The sequence below is a fragment of the Erythranthe guttata genome, chromosome 6 (genome assembly GCF_056151865.1).
Source record: "Erythranthe guttata isolate IM_541 chromosome 6, IM_541, whole genome shotgun sequence".
In the NCBI taxonomy this organism is placed as follows: Eukaryota; Viridiplantae; Streptophyta; class Magnoliopsida; order Lamiales; family Phrymaceae; genus Erythranthe; species Erythranthe guttata.
Window position 1 is genome coordinate 16,265,581 of NC_142538.1, and position 18,109 is coordinate 16,283,689.

An 18,109-nucleotide genomic window follows, 5' to 3' on the forward strand; every position below is an offset into this window, starting at 1 on the left:
GTGCAACAATAATAGACTTAAATGAGCAAAGTAGTGCTATCCTTGCAAATAAAATTCCACCGAAACTTAGAGATCCGGGGAGTTGTACCATTCCATGCACAATAGGTACTAGGTATTTTGGGCGGGCATTGTGTGATCAAGGGGCGAGCGTAAATTTAATGCCTTTATCAATTTATGAGAAATTGAATTTAGGAGAAATTAAGCCCACTTCCGTGACCTTGCAGCTAGCCGATAGATCTTTTACTCACCCTTTAGGTATAGTGGAGGATGTATTGGTCAAGGTAGATAAGTTTATACTCCCGGCCGATTTTCTAGTACTAGACATAGAGGAAGATGAAAATATTCCCCTTATCTTAGGACGCCCCTTCTTAGCAACCGGTAGGTCAATTATTGATGTAGGAAAGAGAGAGCTAAGAATGAGTGTGGGGGAAGAAACAGTGATCTTCAAGGTGTACCGGGTGGATGAAAAGCCTATTACGGCTAATGGATGTTATCTTCTTGATGAGGTAAGTGATTCTAAACTTTTTCCTGTTAAATTACATGATTTAAATTGTTTTGTGGATACTAATGTGCATGTAGGAGAACAAAAGAAAAAGGTTGAGTTGGTTACAACACCTACTCAAAACAACGTGATAAAAGACGATGATGGCACGCCTCATGACATCAAGAAGAATAAATTAAAGGGAATTCCTAAGCGAACCAGTCGAAAGAGGAATCGAATCAACCCATTTATTCAAGACTTTCTCCAAAAGGAAGTAAGGAGATGGGTTCAAAAGCTAAGGAATTGAAGAGCATGAACAAAGTCTGGCTGAAGACTATAAACTTAGCGCTTCTCGGGAGGCAACCCGAGATTTTCGTTTTTTTTATTATTTATTTTTCTTGTTTTATTTTGTTTATTTATTTTATAAGCATGCAAGCTAATAAATTAAACATGTTTTTAATTTTTAGGACCAAAAATCGCAAATTTGCAGCGCATACGGCCGTCCCAAAACAAGGCTTAATTTCACACGGCCGTGTGAAAAATCTGGAAGCTACTGCCCAATTTTAGCAAATCGCACGGCCGTGCGGAAAATAGTTCAAAATCTCATACGGCCGTGTGAAACTCAACAGAAGCGTAATAAAGGCGAGGGTGGAGAGAAAACCGGAGACGGCCAAGACGACTTATTCAGGTGTATTCTATCCTTAAACTTCGTGTTAATTACATTGAGGGCAATGTAAATTTTAAGTTTGGGGGTGGAAAATTACTTGTTTTTATGTGCTTTAATTTTTTAGTTTGCATGCCTTAAGTTTGTCTTATTTGAGTTATTTTATTTTTGTTATTTCTTTCGAAAAAAAAAAAAAAATTGCTTGAGATAAATGCTTCGATGAATCATGATGATGAAAGATGGTCGATGTTTAATGATGAAATTGCTTGTTTTATCTTGATTTTCATCGAATTTTGGTGAGCTTTTGATTCAAAGTGTCGTAAGAAGGAGTCATTGTTAGGAATCTCGAATTATGCGTTGCTTTGGTTGAAAGTTTTGTGTTTTAAAATTTGAGTTAATTTATGTTGTATCATATGCTATTCGGTTTTAGAACTTGTCTTATGAATTTACAAAGTGAAATATTAAATTGTTGAGCAATTTGGGAAGTGATTTGGGCCATCTTTGAACCGTTTGAGCCTTTCAAGCCTACCTTTAAATATTTATCATTCGAACCTTGATTGAGCCTTGGAGAAACGGTGTTCTTTCTTTTAGCCAATGTGTATAAGGTAGAATAAGTGGAGATTTTTGAAAAATTAACCCTTGGAGTTCGGTCGAATTTTTTTTAAGGTCCTTCTTCTTCTTCGAAAAAAAAAAAAAAAAAGAAATATAAAAAAAAATAATAATAATAAAAAAAAAAAAAAAAGAGAAAGAAGAAGGAGGGACTAGAAGGGGAAGTAAGGACTAGTTGTTGAATTGTTTTGAAAGCTCGATCCATTGTCTTAAGAGCAAAAGTGGAGACTTTTGAACTCTTAAGAGTCGAGTTTATTAAAGTCCTTAGAGGTGAATTCATTGTTTCAAACGCCTATCTATCAAAATTTGGCGTAATCATCTCAATTCAAGAAGCATAGCCACCTATACCCATATCTCCTACCTCGAACCAAAAAGCCCAACATTTGAAAGCCAAAAAGTCCCAATAATCCCAATAGCTCAATTATTTGATAATAGCCGAGTAAAGAAATTTGGTGAGTATTTGGAGTTGAATATTAATATGTAAGTATAAATTTTCTCAATTTTTAATGTACAAATATGGGATACTTGAAGCGATAGCATGGTTTGTGGTTTTTAGCAATGGTGAGTGAATACGCATCTTTGAATTACGAGCTTGTAAATTTTTGAGAATTTTCATGATAATTGCAAGTTCTGAAAAAAATGAAAGTTGACCATTAATCTATGTGATGAGAGGCATTTGTTGAGAGTGTTGCTGTGAAAGTTGCTAGTTTTTGCTTGAGGACAACCAAAAGATCAAGTTTGGGGGTGTGTTAAGTGTATATTTTTACACTTTATCATATCTTTTTATTTGAGTTTTTGGTGTGATTTAATGATAATTGGTGCTTAAAAAGTTGATTTATTGCATTTTAGGTATAAATTGAAGAATTGGAAAAGTTTGGGGTCAAAACTGCAAATTTGGAGAAAATATGGGCCAAAAGTGAAATAATCAAAAATATGCTGAAAATTGGCTGAAAACAGGCCCGCACGGCCGTGCCAAAATTAGCCTATTTTTGGCACGGCCGTGCCAAATGCTGAATTTGGGCAGAAGGTTTGGCGATTCTCGCGCGACCGTGCGAGAATTGCACTGATTTTCGCGCGGCCGTGCCAAATCACGCTGGAGACAATTTTGGACTTTTAAACACACAAGGAAACCTAAAATCATCTACCAAGTTGGGACATCTATTTAAGCCCAAACCAAGCACGAATCAAAGGACTTTCGACACAACCTTGGAGCGAGAGGAGCGAGAGAACGAAGAATCGAAGACGGAGAATTGACAACTCTTCATCATAATTCTTCTTTCACATATCTTTTCTTAATCTATGACTTTTATTACTTTTATTATGTTTTTCATTATGCGTAGCTAAGTTTTTAATCTAGGATTTTGTTGGAACCCTATGTAGGGATTGCGAACCCTTTTTCTTGAGATTATGCAATTATGATTTTATGATTATTTCTTCTACTTGTTATGATTGTTAGTGCATGAACTTGATCAATTTATGTGCTTTATCTGTGATTATTGGGATTGACTCGACAGAGCTATTTTGATAATTAGACGGTAATTAGAAGAACCTTCGAGTAGTTTTCACCGGATGAGTGTGTCAATTGCATGTGGTGTCGTAGACATATAGATATCACCTTAGGTAGCCATTTACGAGACTTGTTAGTTAATGCTTTATTCATAATTTGTTTGCATAGACATATAGTGAACCGTTTATGAATAATAGGCTCATAATACACGCGACAGCGGGTTATGAGTAAATTAGTGTCTCGGGTTAATAATCATGAATCATATATTTCATAATTGAGGGGTTTTGGGTGAGCAATTCTTGCATAGGGGGAAGATAAAATCCTAGGTCCGTTTATTTTGATATCTTCTCGTGTTTATTTGCTTTCGTAATTAGTTTAATTATTTAGTTGATTAAATTTGACAACTTTGCGTAGGCTGGATAAAAATCATAATTGTTAGAATTTGGTACTTAGGATTAAATAATTTGCGTATTCCCTGTGGGATCGACATCCGACTCTCACGAGTCTACTTTACTACTTGTTTGCGATACGTGCACTTGCGTGTGGGTATTTAGCACCCAACACTCGCCATGAGTAAACAAAAGGGGATATTGCAATGGATCGTACAAACCGTAATAGTAGCTAATTTTACGACTCTGACCTGCATGTGTAAAAACCCGAATATCCCGCTCCAACCCAGTGGAATCGCCTCCATCCTTCCACACAGCAGCAACCTGATCAGCAGTAGGAATATTGCAATTTATTTGATCTAAAACGGAGTTGGATCTTAAAACAATATAAGCATCCGAAATATCTTCCCAAGAGCCAAGTCGCTTAAAAAAGGTTGCGTATGGATTATTCGCTAGAACCTCAATAATTAGTGCCATTATATCACGACGAAAATCCTTCTTCTTCAGCATGTCAATAGATAAATTTTCTGCTGTATCTAGGAAAAACAGCTGTAGCATATCCGTTAGATTCGCAGAACCGTCAATTGCATTAAGAATATGTGAGACCTGACCATGAACCTTGAAGGCATATATTCCAGCCCTTGCCAACCAAGAACCTTCGTCAACCTTCATGCCAGCGGATGTAAAAGCAAAAGCATTATTGTACGATCTAACCCTCCGCCTGAACTCTATCGCAATGTCATCATGCACATCAGTGAATAAGAACCACATCAAAGGACAATGTAACGTCCTGGGGAGAGAAATTTGACCACTGGCACAACAAAAACCAGCCACCTCTCGATAGAAACGAAAGGCACCACAAAACTCACACACCTGCTGCCTAGGCAAATACCAAGGGGAATGAGAAAGTGATTGAAGTGAACGAAACTGGTCAACAACAACATGAACAGTGGAGGTTGTTGAGCAACCATCAACCAAAGACACAGACAGCTGCAAAAAATCAAATAAATAACACAAGTAAGCGAACATTATATGTAAAAAACTTTTTGTCAGAGACATACAAATGAAAGCACCTGGGGAAACAGAAGAACTCGAGTATGATGTCTCCCCCACAGTAGCAGTACAATATTGTGAACGAAGAACAGCATGGGTGTCTGAATTCCTAGCGACAATACCAGCCTTTTTGCGCATATCCATAGTTGCATATCGTGCACGAGCCTTTTTGCGCATATCCATAGTAAACCCCATATGGCAACAGATAAAGAATGTAATGGTTGTTGCAGCAGGATGCAGGTACGAAAGCCACGTATGTATAGGTTAAAGAAGATGCTCACAGCAAGGAAACTATAACACATGTAAAAAAAATTAACACGAAAATATAGCGTGAAATATTTATTGTGAGATCTACCTAATTCATTGTATATGACAAATATCTATAGTAATATAGGGTATAAATAAGTAATCAGTTGGAAAGAAAAACCATCTATTTGTTGAAAAATTTGTAAAAATATGAAAAATATTGGAAAATAAATTTACTCTGTCAAATATGAAATAATAAAATAAATCATTTCGTATTATTAATTTATCAAGAATTTGCTGTATATTTGTGCCGAAGAAGCCCTTTTACTGGATTTTCGAAAAGAACTTTATTATGGAGTAGATAGCTGTCGACTCGTTTGGCAAGGATTTACTGAAATACCTAATGCCCATTGATGATTTTTTGGTGATGACGAATTATCTTTATGTAATTCAAGTGCAATGGAGACATAGTAAATGAAAATTGGTTCGAGCAAACAAAGAGAAAGATGCAGAGCAGCACGCAAAAATAGAACAATACAAAAGGTAACTAAAAAATAAGCAAAATATGTATACACATATATATAAACAATATATAGATAAATCAGGAAAAAGTATCCAAAAAAAAATATTGAACGAGCAGACATGAGGAAACATATATAGCACGACATCTAATAAAGCACCACGACTCTCCGAAAGAAGAATAAAATAACGAAGTCATAATGAACGGAACCGTACAAGCACCGACACATGAAAAGAAGAGGCAAAAAAAAAAACCACAGACAAAGCGGGGCAGAAATTCCAACAACGAAACCAACGACCAAGGAATAGAATAGTAATGGACAAACAAACAACACAGATCATTACAAAAAATAAAGAATCGGCAACGAAAAAAAGAAAAAAAGTCAAGAACCTTTTTTTAGTGTGCCAGAATAATAAAGCAGGAATGCACAACGATGGTAAATGTACCGGGAAAAGCAGCAGGACGAGTGAAACCAACAGATGACTCTGAAAGGTCTGCAGATGATGGAGACAACCTCTTTTTACCAACTTTGGAGGCATAGCGAGCACGTGCGCTTGCATTTCTAAGCAACCTTTTGTTTTCCACGGAATCCATACCGCTTTTTGCCCACGTATTGAGAACGGCACCTACTTAAGAAGAATACAAGTGAATCAATAACAACACAAAGGCGGACATAAAGAGAAAATGCACCAACGACGACAAACAACAACATTAATAATTAATACACATCGAATACAAAGACATTCAACCAAAAAATTCAAAATCTTAAGCAATTTTCAAAAGAATGGATGGAGAAAAAAAAGGCTAATGAAAAGTGACGCAAAAAAAAAAAAAAAGCAACAAGGGGACCGACAGCCCATGCAATGCAACTTACTGATCGGCAACCACTCAAACTCTGCTCCAACACAACAAAATAATTAGAAGTGGGAAATGAAAGACAAAGCCTGAATGAGCCGAGATTCGAAATAATGTTGCAAACCCCACGACAGAAACAGCCATCTCAAAGAGAATGAATGATGTTGCAAAACAATATTCATAATAGAGCATGCCTAAGTAAGTGAATAATAGGTAAAAATAAATATCCAAGGAGAGCTGAAATTCAAAAACACACATAAAAGAGTATTAAATTTTAGAAATTCAACAACCAATCGTGAAATTTTATTTTCTAATAAAGAGCAATAGCGTGAAATTAGTTGAATAAATAGCACCCGTTTGGCTTACACACATTACTTTTCCATCCCCAAGTTCTAAACAAAAAGAAGAGAATGGCCGCTGTGGATTGGAGGGGAGTAAAGGAACGTCGCCGTTCGGACAATAAATGGGCTGGAAGAAAAGGAGAAAGAAAATAAAATGAATTTTGAAACAGATTAAAATGAATGAAAAGCAATTTTAAGGTTGATAATTGTCTAGCAAACAGAGTTCTTTACATTCAAAAGGTAAACAAAATAAGAAACTAAATTTCAGATCAAAAAGAAAAAAACAAAAAACAATAACCTTCCCTCTAAACAAAAACCCTAATTTCAGATCTAAAGACATCAGCAATTTCAAGAGCTGGTGAATTTGGTGACGGCCTTTGTTCCTTCAGAGACGGCGTGCTTCGCCAACTCGCCGGGCAACACCAGCCTCACGGCGGTCTGGATCTCGCGAGAAGTGATGGTCGGCTTCTTGTTGTACCTAGCCAGCCGAGCCGACTCCTGCGCCAGCTTCTCGAATATATCGTTGATGAAACTGTTCATTATCCCCATGGCTTTGCTCGAGACGCCGATGTCTGGGTGGACCTGCTTCAGCACCTTGAATATATAGATCTTGTATGTCTCAACGCTCTTCTTCGTCCGCTTCTTCTTCTTCTCTCCGGCGGCGGCGCCGCCGGCTTCCTTCGGTAGCTTCTTCCCGGCCTTGGGCTTCTCCGCCGGCGCTTTCTCGGCCGCGGGCTTCTTCTCCGCTGGCTTTTTATCTGCCTTCACCATTGAATCTGATAAATTTAGAAAGGTATTTGGATTTTTGATTTTTGATTTTTGGAATTGAGTTTTCAGCGAGGAAGAGGAATAAATTGTGTGAGAGGAAGAGTGTGTTTATATAGCAAATTAGGGGTGATTTCTGATTGGTCAGTTTCTCGTGTCTCGGATCGTGCTTTATGACCGTTGATATGAATTAAAAGTTTTGACGGTCGGGATTTGTTTATACTGTATTTGAATTTGATTGGTGGATTTTTCTGGCGCTGGGATTATGGACTTGGATAAAGATTTTAGATGGATAATCAAGGGTGCAGATTCAACATTGTGAAAAGCATACTAATTAAGTATTCTCTTATTATTTGTGAAATTAAATTAAAATACTAATTAAGACCAAATAAATTAGGGCATATTACAAATAAGCCCATCAATGGGTACTTATTCATAAAGAGATCCAGACAATAATCTCTTTTACCAATAAGTCCACACATGATCTAGATTTTTGTAAAGGATTTAAATAACCCCTCTTACTTTAATATGCTCCAATTTCATCATTAACTTAATTTAACTTCAATTTGACCCCAAATTTCACAAATTATTCAATTTTGACCCAAAACTTTTTTTTTTTCACAAAATTTTTTTTTTTCAAAAACTTTTTTTTTCCCGCCGGTCTCCGGCGTTGACTTTTTAATTTTTTTTTATTTCTTCCGGATTCCGGCGTTGACTTTTTTAATTTTTTTAATTTTTTTTCTTTCTTCCGGATTTTTTTTCCGGATTCCGGCGTTGACCGGCGGTCAACGCCGGTCTCCGGCGTTGACTTTTTAAATTTTTTTTTTTTCTGTAACTTTTTTTTCCGTTTAAACAGCAGTGATATTGATATATTAATCTATAGCACATTAATATTAACACAACAAAACTCATTATTATTGTATAATAAAGTAATATTACTATGTTGTCCGTTCAACAAATGTAAACATAATAAAAAAAACCAAAAGAATTAATATTACTGTGAGTGACAGTAATATTACTATAGCAACAGTAATATTACAATAGTAGACAGTAATATTATTACGTTACTCCGTGAATAACTCAAACAAACAAAAAATCCAAACAAAATAATAATATTGAGGTGGTTGACAGGATATTACTATAACAACAGTAATATTACCGTCAACCACAATAATATTATTGTGTTTACAATAATATTACAATAATAGACAGTAATATTAATACGTTACTCCGTGAATAACTCAAACAAAACAAAAACCCCAAAAAAATAATAATATTGATGTTGTTGACAGTAATATTATTGTGTTTACAGTTATTTTACTGTCAACGACAGTAATATAATTACGTTGACTTGTCAACAAATCAAAAAAAATAAAAAAAAATAATAATAAATAAAAAATAATAATATTGCATTAATTTACTGTCAACGGCAGCACAATTACATAAATGTAATGTCAACGGCAGTACAATTACGTTAATTAACTATCATTGACAGTATAATTACGTTAATTTACTGTCAGTGACAGTACAATTACGGTCAACGTTTAGCGGCGGACGTGGAAAAACAAAACAAACCAAAAAAAAAAAAAAAAACTTAAAAAAACACTAAAAAAAGTCAACGCCGGAAACCGGCGAAAAAATCCGGAAGAAAAGAAAAGAAAAAAAAAAGTCAACGCTGGAAACCAGCGAAAAAATCCGGAAGAAAGAAAAAAAAAAAAAAAAAAAAAAAAAAAAAAAAAAAAAAAAAAGTCAACGACGGAATCCGGCGACAAAACAAATATTTTTGGGTCAAAATTTAATAATTTGTGAAATTTGGGGTCAAATTGAGATTAAACTAAGTTAAGGATGAAATTGGAGCATATTAAATTATACTCCAAAGAAAAGTCAAAATTGAATTTTTGTGGTCAAAATTGGACTTTATGGACAAAATTGATAAATTGGGGTTACAATTAAGAATTTGGTATAAATGGTTGAGGGTAATATTGGGATATACATGAATGTTTCTTTTAGTTATAATAAATATTAAAGGGATGGGCTTATTGGTGAAAGAGATATGTCCCCTAAACCTAGAATAATACACATGCTTGGTTGGGGACTTTTGCATAAAAATCCCAATAAATTATGAGACTTGCTATTTCCACTCTTAAAATATCTTATTTCTCCACCAAATTAAATATATTTTCCACTTTACTCCTTTATTATTTTTTCACCTATACTTTTTACAAATTTATAAACCGTCCACAGCTAAACTAATTAAAATATTTATAAAAAAAAGTCCCACCATTTTCACTGGAATCTTTACCGCAAAATGTCACCCTCTCCACCTTAAGCGAATAATACTTTCGTGGGAGAAAAACATTTCCCAAAGTTAACAGAAGAAGAATTTATGTTCTTGGAGAAATAGATTAAGAGTGTTAGTATGGAAGGTTCTGAACTTTCTCCAGAATTGGCCAATTTGACTTAATATTATTTCGTGTCCTATTAAAAAATTACATAATCTGTAGGTTATATGGAAGTTTAAATATATTGTAATAAATATTTCATTGCAAAAAAAAAATAAAAAAAAAAATTAAAAAATAAAAATATTAATAAAATTAAAAAATAAAATAGAAATAGAAATAACTTAGACCACATGATGATTAAGCGAATGGTAGATTATAAATTTGAGGAGTATTTAAGACATTTTATATATATTTGGTGGTGAATTGAGATATCTTTGAGGTGGAAATAGCACCACTCTAAATTATTTGGATCAATCCAAGCTAAAAGTGGGTAAAATTGGATCAAGCTCATATTAAAATGGATTCAAATTATATCAACAATTGTTATTTAAAAAAAAAAAAAAAACTAACTGTCCAAACTTCGTCCGACTAAGTCTGAGAGCATAAGAAATTTCGTTTGGTTCGTTTACGAAGTAAATATGATGCAGTCACAATCTATACATACTATGAGCAAACTTTTGTGGCTAAAACAACTAGGACGATTTGTCATACATGATAAATCATATATTCCAGAATGCCGAGTAGGTTCGAACATACGATACTCCACTTTGCACAATTGTAATTATTGTTAAGGTTTCCTAATTTGCTATGTCGGAGTTCTCTTTGACATTAACTTTTCTTTCTTTCGTAATTATGCGTGTTTGACATTTTTTTAATAAGAAAAATGATGAAGACCATTAAACGAAAGAAACGGAACAAGAGTCAACGAGTGGGTAACCACCGTCACAAAAACAAGCAATAAATATTAAATTGGATGTGTTTGTTGTTTCCTATTCTTGGTAATGTTAGAAATTATAAGAATTCGTAGCACGAAAATCGAATTTCAGTTCCGCCCATCAGATTGTACTACACTGTGTCCTTAAATCAACTAATCATTTTTAGTGAGACTCGTTAATTTAATTACTACTCTTGTACTACATCCGTCCCATATTATATGATGTTTTTGTTGTTGCTTACATATTAAAGAACTCAATAAATATTCATAGATTGTATTGGGAAATTACTAATTTACCCTTTTCATTAATCATTGATCACCTAACTAATTAAGGAATTAGTAATTGATACATGGCAAAATTGAAATTAATACTTCATTGAAATATAAAACGACAAATAATTTGGGGAAAAAAAAACTCATTAAAAAGCTCAACTCGGGGCATGCGATGCTACACTCGGTGATTTTCACAGGGTAGCCTCTTTTCCTGACATGTGTCTTTAATTCATTCTATAATTATATTTCTAAAATCCCATGGACTATAACTGAATCCGAAGTGAGAATCTTATCAATTAGGGTGTCTGGTTATAGTAAACCCGGTGTAGCATCGTCATTTCCAGCTCTCAACTGCTCAAGCCTTCCCAAACAGCTTAGCACTCTTCAAACCACCTCCTCCATTTTCAGTTATGCGTAGCCTCTCTCTACATATACATACACTGGAATGTATCTATTTTGCCAATGCATGTTGGAATTTTTGAGTGTTAGATTCAATTTTGGTTGATTATTTAAGTGGATTAAATTTAGTTTACCAAAATTAATTTTAATGAATGAGAAATTAATAAAATCACTTACTCCCTCTGTTCCATAATAACTGTCTCTTTTTAAAAAATATTTTGTTTCATATTATCTGTCACTTTAGATTTTCAATACTGCATTAATTACTTAATTTTCAGTTTATGCCCTTATTAACTCTTTCTAATACCCTTTTTTAATTCATTTATCTCTCTTATTAATTATAAAATAAGGTGATATTAGTCTATACGTATATATTTTTCATAAAATCAAGACACATTTAATGGAATCCTTAATCCATGTGCAAAGCTAAAAACGACTATTGGGAACGGAGGGAGTAATATAATATATGGAAAATGAATAAGTGAAATGACACTATTGAAAAAAATGAGGGTGTTTGAGCACCTATCAAATGAATAGATGTTTAATTAATGAAAAAAAGTGCAATACATTTTCATGAAATTATTTTCCTCAGTTGTGACTTATGGTCAAACCTTTGAAGATCTATAAATAGATTTCAAAATCCACCATTTGAATAAATCATTAATTCATTTTATCACGTTAAATTCAATACATAAATTGAATTCACTTTTCATAGCATCTCATTGCATATTGTTACAACTATCAAGTCCAATTCTTTGTGTCCAGAAAATCCAAAGTTCTCATTTAGTTCGGCTGTACTTCGAGCCTTGTTGTGCTACAAACTCGAATACCCACAAGTCATTGTATCTTTGGGACAATTGAGCTAGAACCATTAGCACTTATAGGCACCAATAATATCTACCAGAAAAATAATCTAACTCTTGCCTCGACTTCTTTTTCCATTCATAAAACTTATCCAAATTGCATTTCGCAATATACCTCACATATAACAATACATACATAAAAATCACACCAAATTTTCTTCTACTTCAACTTCAGTCTCTCTCCCTCTAAAATTTTCAAATGCTCCGACATTCTCTCTCTCTCTCTCTGACATTCTCTAGATTTGTATATGTAAGCTAAAAATACAAACGTACACTAAACATGGCAGCGGAAGGAAGTGAATCTGTGCCCCGCACACCGCCACCGCCTGAGGTTCAGCGCAACCAATCGTTGCCTCGCAAATCTGCTTTGCCGCCAGGTATTTCCGTTTTTTTCTCGACGCATTTGTGGAACCGTGGGTATGTTTTGGCGCTGGATTCTGCTTTGTTGGCAAACAAAGTTCAAATGTGACATTACAACTTTTTTCCGTGGTTAAACCCTGTTGATTCTTATACTTGTGATAGAGAGAGAGAATTTTGTTGTGCGTTTTCACTATTATCGCTGTTTGTTTTTTGTGTAAAATCGAGAGCTTGTCTGTCCTAATCTTGATTATGACACTTGTGAAGTCGATACGAGAAAATTTGGAACAGGAATTGGAATTCCTTGAGTTTTTGTTCTCGTAAATTATATGTCGAATATCATGTCGATTCGAAACTTGTTTGAGTGGCAATTGAGTATACATGAAAAAAACTGTCCACTCCTTTGATACCTTGTGTGTGTGTATATATATGTATATTTCTTTCTATTTGTAAAAGTTTCTCTTTGTTTTCGATAGGCGATGAAGAGAAAGACACTCGCCTCAGATTCCTTTTACCAAGGAATGAAGCCCGTTTTATAATAGGAAAAAAAACGGCTCAACAATAAACAAAATCAAGTCACAATGAGGAGCGCACGTTCTGTTGTCTTGCCCCTCTAAGTATTTTCCCGGCACGGAAGATAGGATTGTATTGGTCGGAGGAACAATCGATCAAATAATAGATGCAGCTGATTCTATTCTCTCCCTACATTGCTGGATGAGCTAACTAAAAATGTTTTTTTTTTTTTTTTAATAATCTTTTTCGAGATAATTTGAAACCATTAATTAAGACGACCTGCTGTTTATCCGTTATTATTAGTTTTATCGAGGTCAATACTATTCCGGTTGTGGTTCAATACTTGGCAAGGGTGGAGTCGTCGTTAGGTACGTACGCCTACTTATCTATACTAGAAATCTACAATAAGATTTTTCGTTTTGTGATCATATAGGGAAAAACCATTTTATTTAATTTCCTTAACACACTGCATCTTATTGTAGGATATCGCGTAAAGTTTCTATAGTTAGTAGTCCCCGTACTTGTTACAATCGTTCGATCGGCATAATTGGTAACTGCTCTTGAAAATTAGTCCACTTCTTTTTTTTTTTTTTTTTGGTTTTACGACTTACGGTGGAACTATTATATGCCAGATTTGAGTTTCGCTGAATGTATAGTAGTTTTGATTGTGTAAAGTTTAGGCATGAAAAAACGTAGAGATCGATATAGGATCGATACGCAAGTGTTTTCGACAACTCAATGTTTGTGACAAAAAAAAATCATTGATGTATACAATAGCAATCTATTTTACACACGTGTGAAATAATTCTCATGATCTCATCATACAAAACAGGGAATAACTAATATTTATTATTTCATATAATATGTGGAAAATGATACATGTAAAAGTTACATGGGTGAATTCATTATGTAATTTTATTGCAAGTATATATATATGTGCAAACAAAATTCAAAAGTTTCATGTCCATATATATATATATATATATCTCCATCACCTCATCATGGATTGTCCCACCCCCCATATCCACCACCATATCCTGACCCATACCCGGATCCACTTCCATAACCGGACCCATTTCCCGAACCACCTCCTCCTCCACCTCCACCACCACCACCACCACCGCCGCCACCACCACCACCTCCACCCTTTCCACCTCCACTTCCGTATCCGGACCCACTACCACTTCCATATCCCGAACCGCTTCCCGACCCATTTGCCGTGCCACCGCCACCACCTCCTCCTCTACCACCTCCACCCTGTCCTCCACCTCCACCGGAACCGTACCCCGACCCATATCCCGACCCATATCCGGACCCGTATCCTGACCCAGAACCACTAGCAGAACCTCCTCCACCACCACCACCTCCCCCACTCCCTCCCCCTCCACCACCATTCTCATAATAACCCCCCTCATCAGAAGCTCCATACCCGGACCCACTCCCAGACCCATAACCCGACCCTGAACCCGAACCAAGCGCCGAACCTCCACCGCCACCGCCACCGCCACCACCACCACCACCACCTCCTCCTCCTTTAGCAACCTTGTTACCGGCGAGCAGCCTAGCACCCAAGGCAAGGTCCACAAACAACATAATTACCAAGAATAATGTTGCACCCACAACCTTCGCCATTTTCGAAATCTCCGAAAACAACAAATTAAAATAAAATTATTATGATCAAAACACACCTAATTGTTTTTGATATTAATATATAAAGTGTTACTTATTATAAGTCATGAAGAACATCACTAAACTATGAGCCCTATTTATAGGAGTGGAAAACCTTTAATTTGCCAAAAGTTGCATGGCTTTCTAGATGCTTCTTGATTGAAAGTACAATACAATTATACAATTATACAATTATATTATTAATCATTATAAATTGTGCAAATTTGTGAACGTGTCTAATGGGATAGAATTATTAGATAGTGGTTTTGTAGGTGGTGGTGCTGCTGCTATAATTGCCTAATTCGTATATATCATATATATATATTATGACTTTGGTGTTTTTATTAAAAAAAAATTTCATGCAAGAAAAAAAAAATAAAAAAAATAAAGTTTTTCTCCCACTTAATAGTTTTGACTTGAGGCTGTCAGCAACTCAGGGCCAAATGGACCAATCAATGCTTCTACATCAGCATCATCTCCCCACTCACTTTCTTTTCACATTTGATTTTGACTAATTGTAGGATAGGAAAAATAAAATAAAATATTATAATGGCTTTATAAATAATTACCAAATATATATATATATATATATATATATATATATATATATATATATATATATATATATATATATATATATTTTGAGTAAATTCAAGTTGGAGAAGGGAACTCAAACCCTAGACCATTATCTTATTGGTAAATGCTAGGTACCGACTCTCCTAATGAGGGTTGACAAAATATATATATTATATATGATATATGTAATTTTAATTCGCGGTGTACACTTCAATTCTTTTCTTGCTAGCACATGTATGGGGAAGTTGGTGAAATTGCCTCAACATAGAAATATATTGCTATAAATATGTTTTTTTTTAATTGCAAAAAGTCCTTGTAAAACACGGGGTTGCAGTTTCTGCTAACTAAACCCTCAAAATCGGAGCTTAGTTTGAGAGGTCCGCTATCTAAGCTCTCAAAATGGAAGCTCCATTAGTTATATAATTAAATTTGAGAGCTTAGTTGGGGAGTTAGATGCTACACCTGGTTATATACGCTGAATGTATTTCAACCGTAGATTAGATTAAATAATTATCCATTAAGTACACATACAATATTAGTGTATGTGATTATATGTAGATCTACTGTTGAAATTCACCCAATGTTACATCTAATTACTCGAGTTTAGTTTGCTTTGTGATGCGGTCATTGCTCTTTTTTGCACATATTGAGACTAATAAGTGCATACCGTGTCGCGAAAATTGCATGAAATGAAAAAAAAAGTATATAAGTATCCTTATATGTACAAATTTTAGTGTTGAGAAACTTCTCAAAAATTACCCATATTATGCCAATTCAATTAATGTAATTTGTTAGTACCAATGAATGTGAAATTACCATAATAGAATAGGATGTCTAAAAAGGTAGAAACCCACAAGTTTGATTAAAGGAAGTAGAGATTAAATTCTGAGGGATCAGCCGATATTTAATATAAATCGGGTTTCACTTATTTTTGACATGTGGTACTTTTAGGTCTCAACTCTTAATAAATCACGCTAATTATAATTAGAGTAAGAGGGGTTATGGACTATGCTGGTTTTTTTTTTTGTTTTTTTTTTCAATTATTAGAATCTTAATTATATTTTTATTTAAATTATCCACGTATCAATCATCATATGACATCCGATTTTCCTATTAAAACATGCCATCCAGTCTAAATTTGCCCACAAAAAAGTAATATAACATTTTGGTATACTAACGAGTCTAAAATGCTTGCATTAATAAAAGGTAATAATTATACTACATGATCATTACATAGACTCAACCAATTAACAAAGTAATAAAAACAACTAATAAACTTATTTATTTATTTTCACACCGAAATTATGTTGGAATTTCCCAAAATAACCCCATAGGAGTGCGTGGTCTTTTCAATGTATTGAATGGGGGGCAAATTGTACTAGTTCATACATTCCACCACTAATTGATCACCAACCTAAAAGACAAAGTCCACGGTCCAAATCTAACTAGGTTAGTGGGTTTTCATTTGTATTCTCTTTTGATGTAAAGTTAATAATATTTGATGAATGAGTGACAAATGTCCTCTTCAATTTCAATTTTGTTTTGTGGCCACTTTTAAACCCCTTATTTGTGTGTTTTTTTTTTTTTTTTTTTTTTTTAATAATTTAAAATGTAATGCTTTATAATATTTGAAATTAAAAGTTTGGTTTTGTAAAGTATTAGTAAATCACAACACTTTTTACTTTGTTTATACAACGAAAAAATTAAGTTTGTACGGTTCGTCTACTTTTAAACAAACATAATGAGAATTTTCGTAATTCGAGTATACCTTAATTACGGGTGATTATAAACAAAAAGGGTAATTTTGTAATTCATACACACTTTCGGGATTATCTATAATTTATAATATTTTTTTAATTTAAGGATAATTTAGACATTTTACGATTTCGATTGGGATTTCCCGACGAACAATTAGTTTGAGGGGAAAGTGTAATTTTTCATTAAGATTTTAATTTGTAATACATTACAAGAAAAAAAAAATGTTCATCAAAATTTATATTTATTTTGGTCACTTGAGTTGACGGACTTTTGAAATCTAAGATTAGTTCATAAGACATATTCTTCTTAGTGATGCTATAATGGATTCCTTCATCGCCATTGAAGTCCTTATTGGAGAAAACAATGTCAAAATCGACAATAATTAGTACTTTACTCCTGCGATGCATGAAGATATTTATCGTAAATATAATATTTGATTAGAAAAAAATTCTCGAATTAGTAAGATCAGAAGTTGATGTGCAATACAAAGTAGTTGAAAGTATACAAATAAAAAAAAATGATTCCGTTTGGCGGAAGTAATTAATTAAGCCAAAATAAGTGAAAAAAGATAAATATCGAAGAATAAAATTTTGTATATGATGATGCTCTAGATAGATCATCTTAGATAGTTGAGATATGATGAGCTGGAAGAGCAGAGTGGATCACTGGCTCACGAGCTTGATGACCTTGAGATACCAGCGATCATAGAACACGTGAACTAGGCCGGGGTTGATTCGGCGGAAACCCCTCTGACGCTCAAGTCAGATGTGCTAATAGTGGAAATAGTCCAGAGAATACATTTGATAGTATTACTCTGTTAATATGACGTATGACTTGAGCGTCGGAGGGGTTTCCGCCGGATCAACCCCCGGTCTAGTTCACGTGTTATATGATCGCAGGTATCTCAAGGTCATCAAGCTCGTGAGCCAGTGATCCACTTTGTTCTTCCAGCTCATCCTATCTCAACTGTCTAAGATGATCTATCTAGAGCATCATTAGTATACAAAAAGAGAGTACATATGTGGAGTCCTGAGTCCTGACGTGTACAACTATAAT

At 34.4% G+C, this 18,109-nt stretch overlaps 3 protein-coding genes and 1 long non-coding RNA gene across 9 annotated transcripts; 1 reads left to right on the top strand and 3 right to left on the bottom strand.

Annotated features, from left to right (window-relative positions):
• Window positions 1–3,693: 3,693 nt before the first annotated feature.
• Window positions 3,694–6,833, bottom strand: LOC148770298 (uncharacterized). 6 transcript variants are annotated; one of them, XM_088819970.1, is made up of 4 exons: window positions 6,691–6,822; window positions 5,916–6,095; window positions 4,724–4,868; window positions 4,501–4,640 (listed from the first exon to the last, which is right to left on the bottom strand). In XM_088819970.1, exons 1-4 carry the CDS (start codon window positions 6,694–6,696, stop codon window positions 4,621–4,623), a joined length of 351 nt encoding a protein of 116 aa, XP_088676096.1. In that variant the 5' UTR covers window positions 6,697–6,822; the 3' UTR covers window positions 4,501–4,620. The 6 variants fall into 6 exon arrangements, with proteins under 6 accessions (XP_088676091.1, XP_088676092.1, XP_088676093.1 ...); XM_088819965.1 differs by having other exon boundaries at window positions 3,694–4,640; window positions 4,724–6,095; window positions 6,695–6,833; XM_088819966.1 differs by having other exon boundaries at window positions 3,694–4,640; window positions 4,724–6,095; window positions 6,691–6,828.
• A 3-nt stretch (window positions 6,834–6,836) lies between these two features.
• LOC105963491 (histone H2B.3-like) lies at window positions 6,837–7,516 on the bottom strand. The gene has a single exon (XM_012987898.2). The coding sequence runs from the start codon at window positions 7,434–7,436 to the stop codon at window positions 7,014–7,016; it is 423 nt and encodes a 140-aa protein (XP_012843352.2). The 5' UTR covers window positions 7,437–7,516; the 3' UTR covers window positions 6,837–7,013.
• Window positions 7,517–12,239: 4,723 nt separating this feature from the next.
• Window positions 12,240–13,825, top strand: LOC148770299 (uncharacterized). The gene is made up of 3 exons (XR_016031883.1): window positions 12,240–12,558; window positions 13,015–13,419; window positions 13,534–13,825. It is a non-coding gene; the product is annotated as an uncharacterized LOC148770299 (long non-coding RNA).
• Window positions 13,826–13,887: 62 nt separating this feature from the next.
• Window positions 13,888–14,958, bottom strand: LOC148770300 (uncharacterized). The gene has a single exon (XM_088819971.1). The coding sequence runs from the start codon at window positions 14,681–14,683 to the stop codon at window positions 14,051–14,053; it is 633 nt and encodes a 210-aa protein (XP_088676097.1). The 5' UTR covers window positions 14,684–14,958; the 3' UTR covers window positions 13,888–14,050.
• Between the last annotated feature and the right edge of the window lie 3,151 nt (window positions 14,959–18,109).

Coding starts and splice junctions, on each gene's coding strand:
- LOC148770298 (XM_088819965.1), bottom strand. CDS start 5,005: ATGTGTTATAGTTTCCTTGCTGTGAGCATCTTCTTTAACCTATACATA. Junction 4,641..4,723: donor GAGTTCTTCTGTTTCCCCAG/GTGCTTTCATTT, acceptor GATTTTTTGCAG/CTGTCTGTGTCTTTGGTTGA.
- LOC105963491 (XM_012987898.2), bottom strand. CDS start 7,436: ATGGTGAAGGCAGATAAAAAGCCAGCGGAGAAGAAGCCCGCGGCCGAG.
- LOC148770300 (XM_088819971.1), bottom strand. CDS start 14,683: ATGGCGAAGGTTGTGGGTGCAACATTATTCTTGGTAATTATGTTGTTT.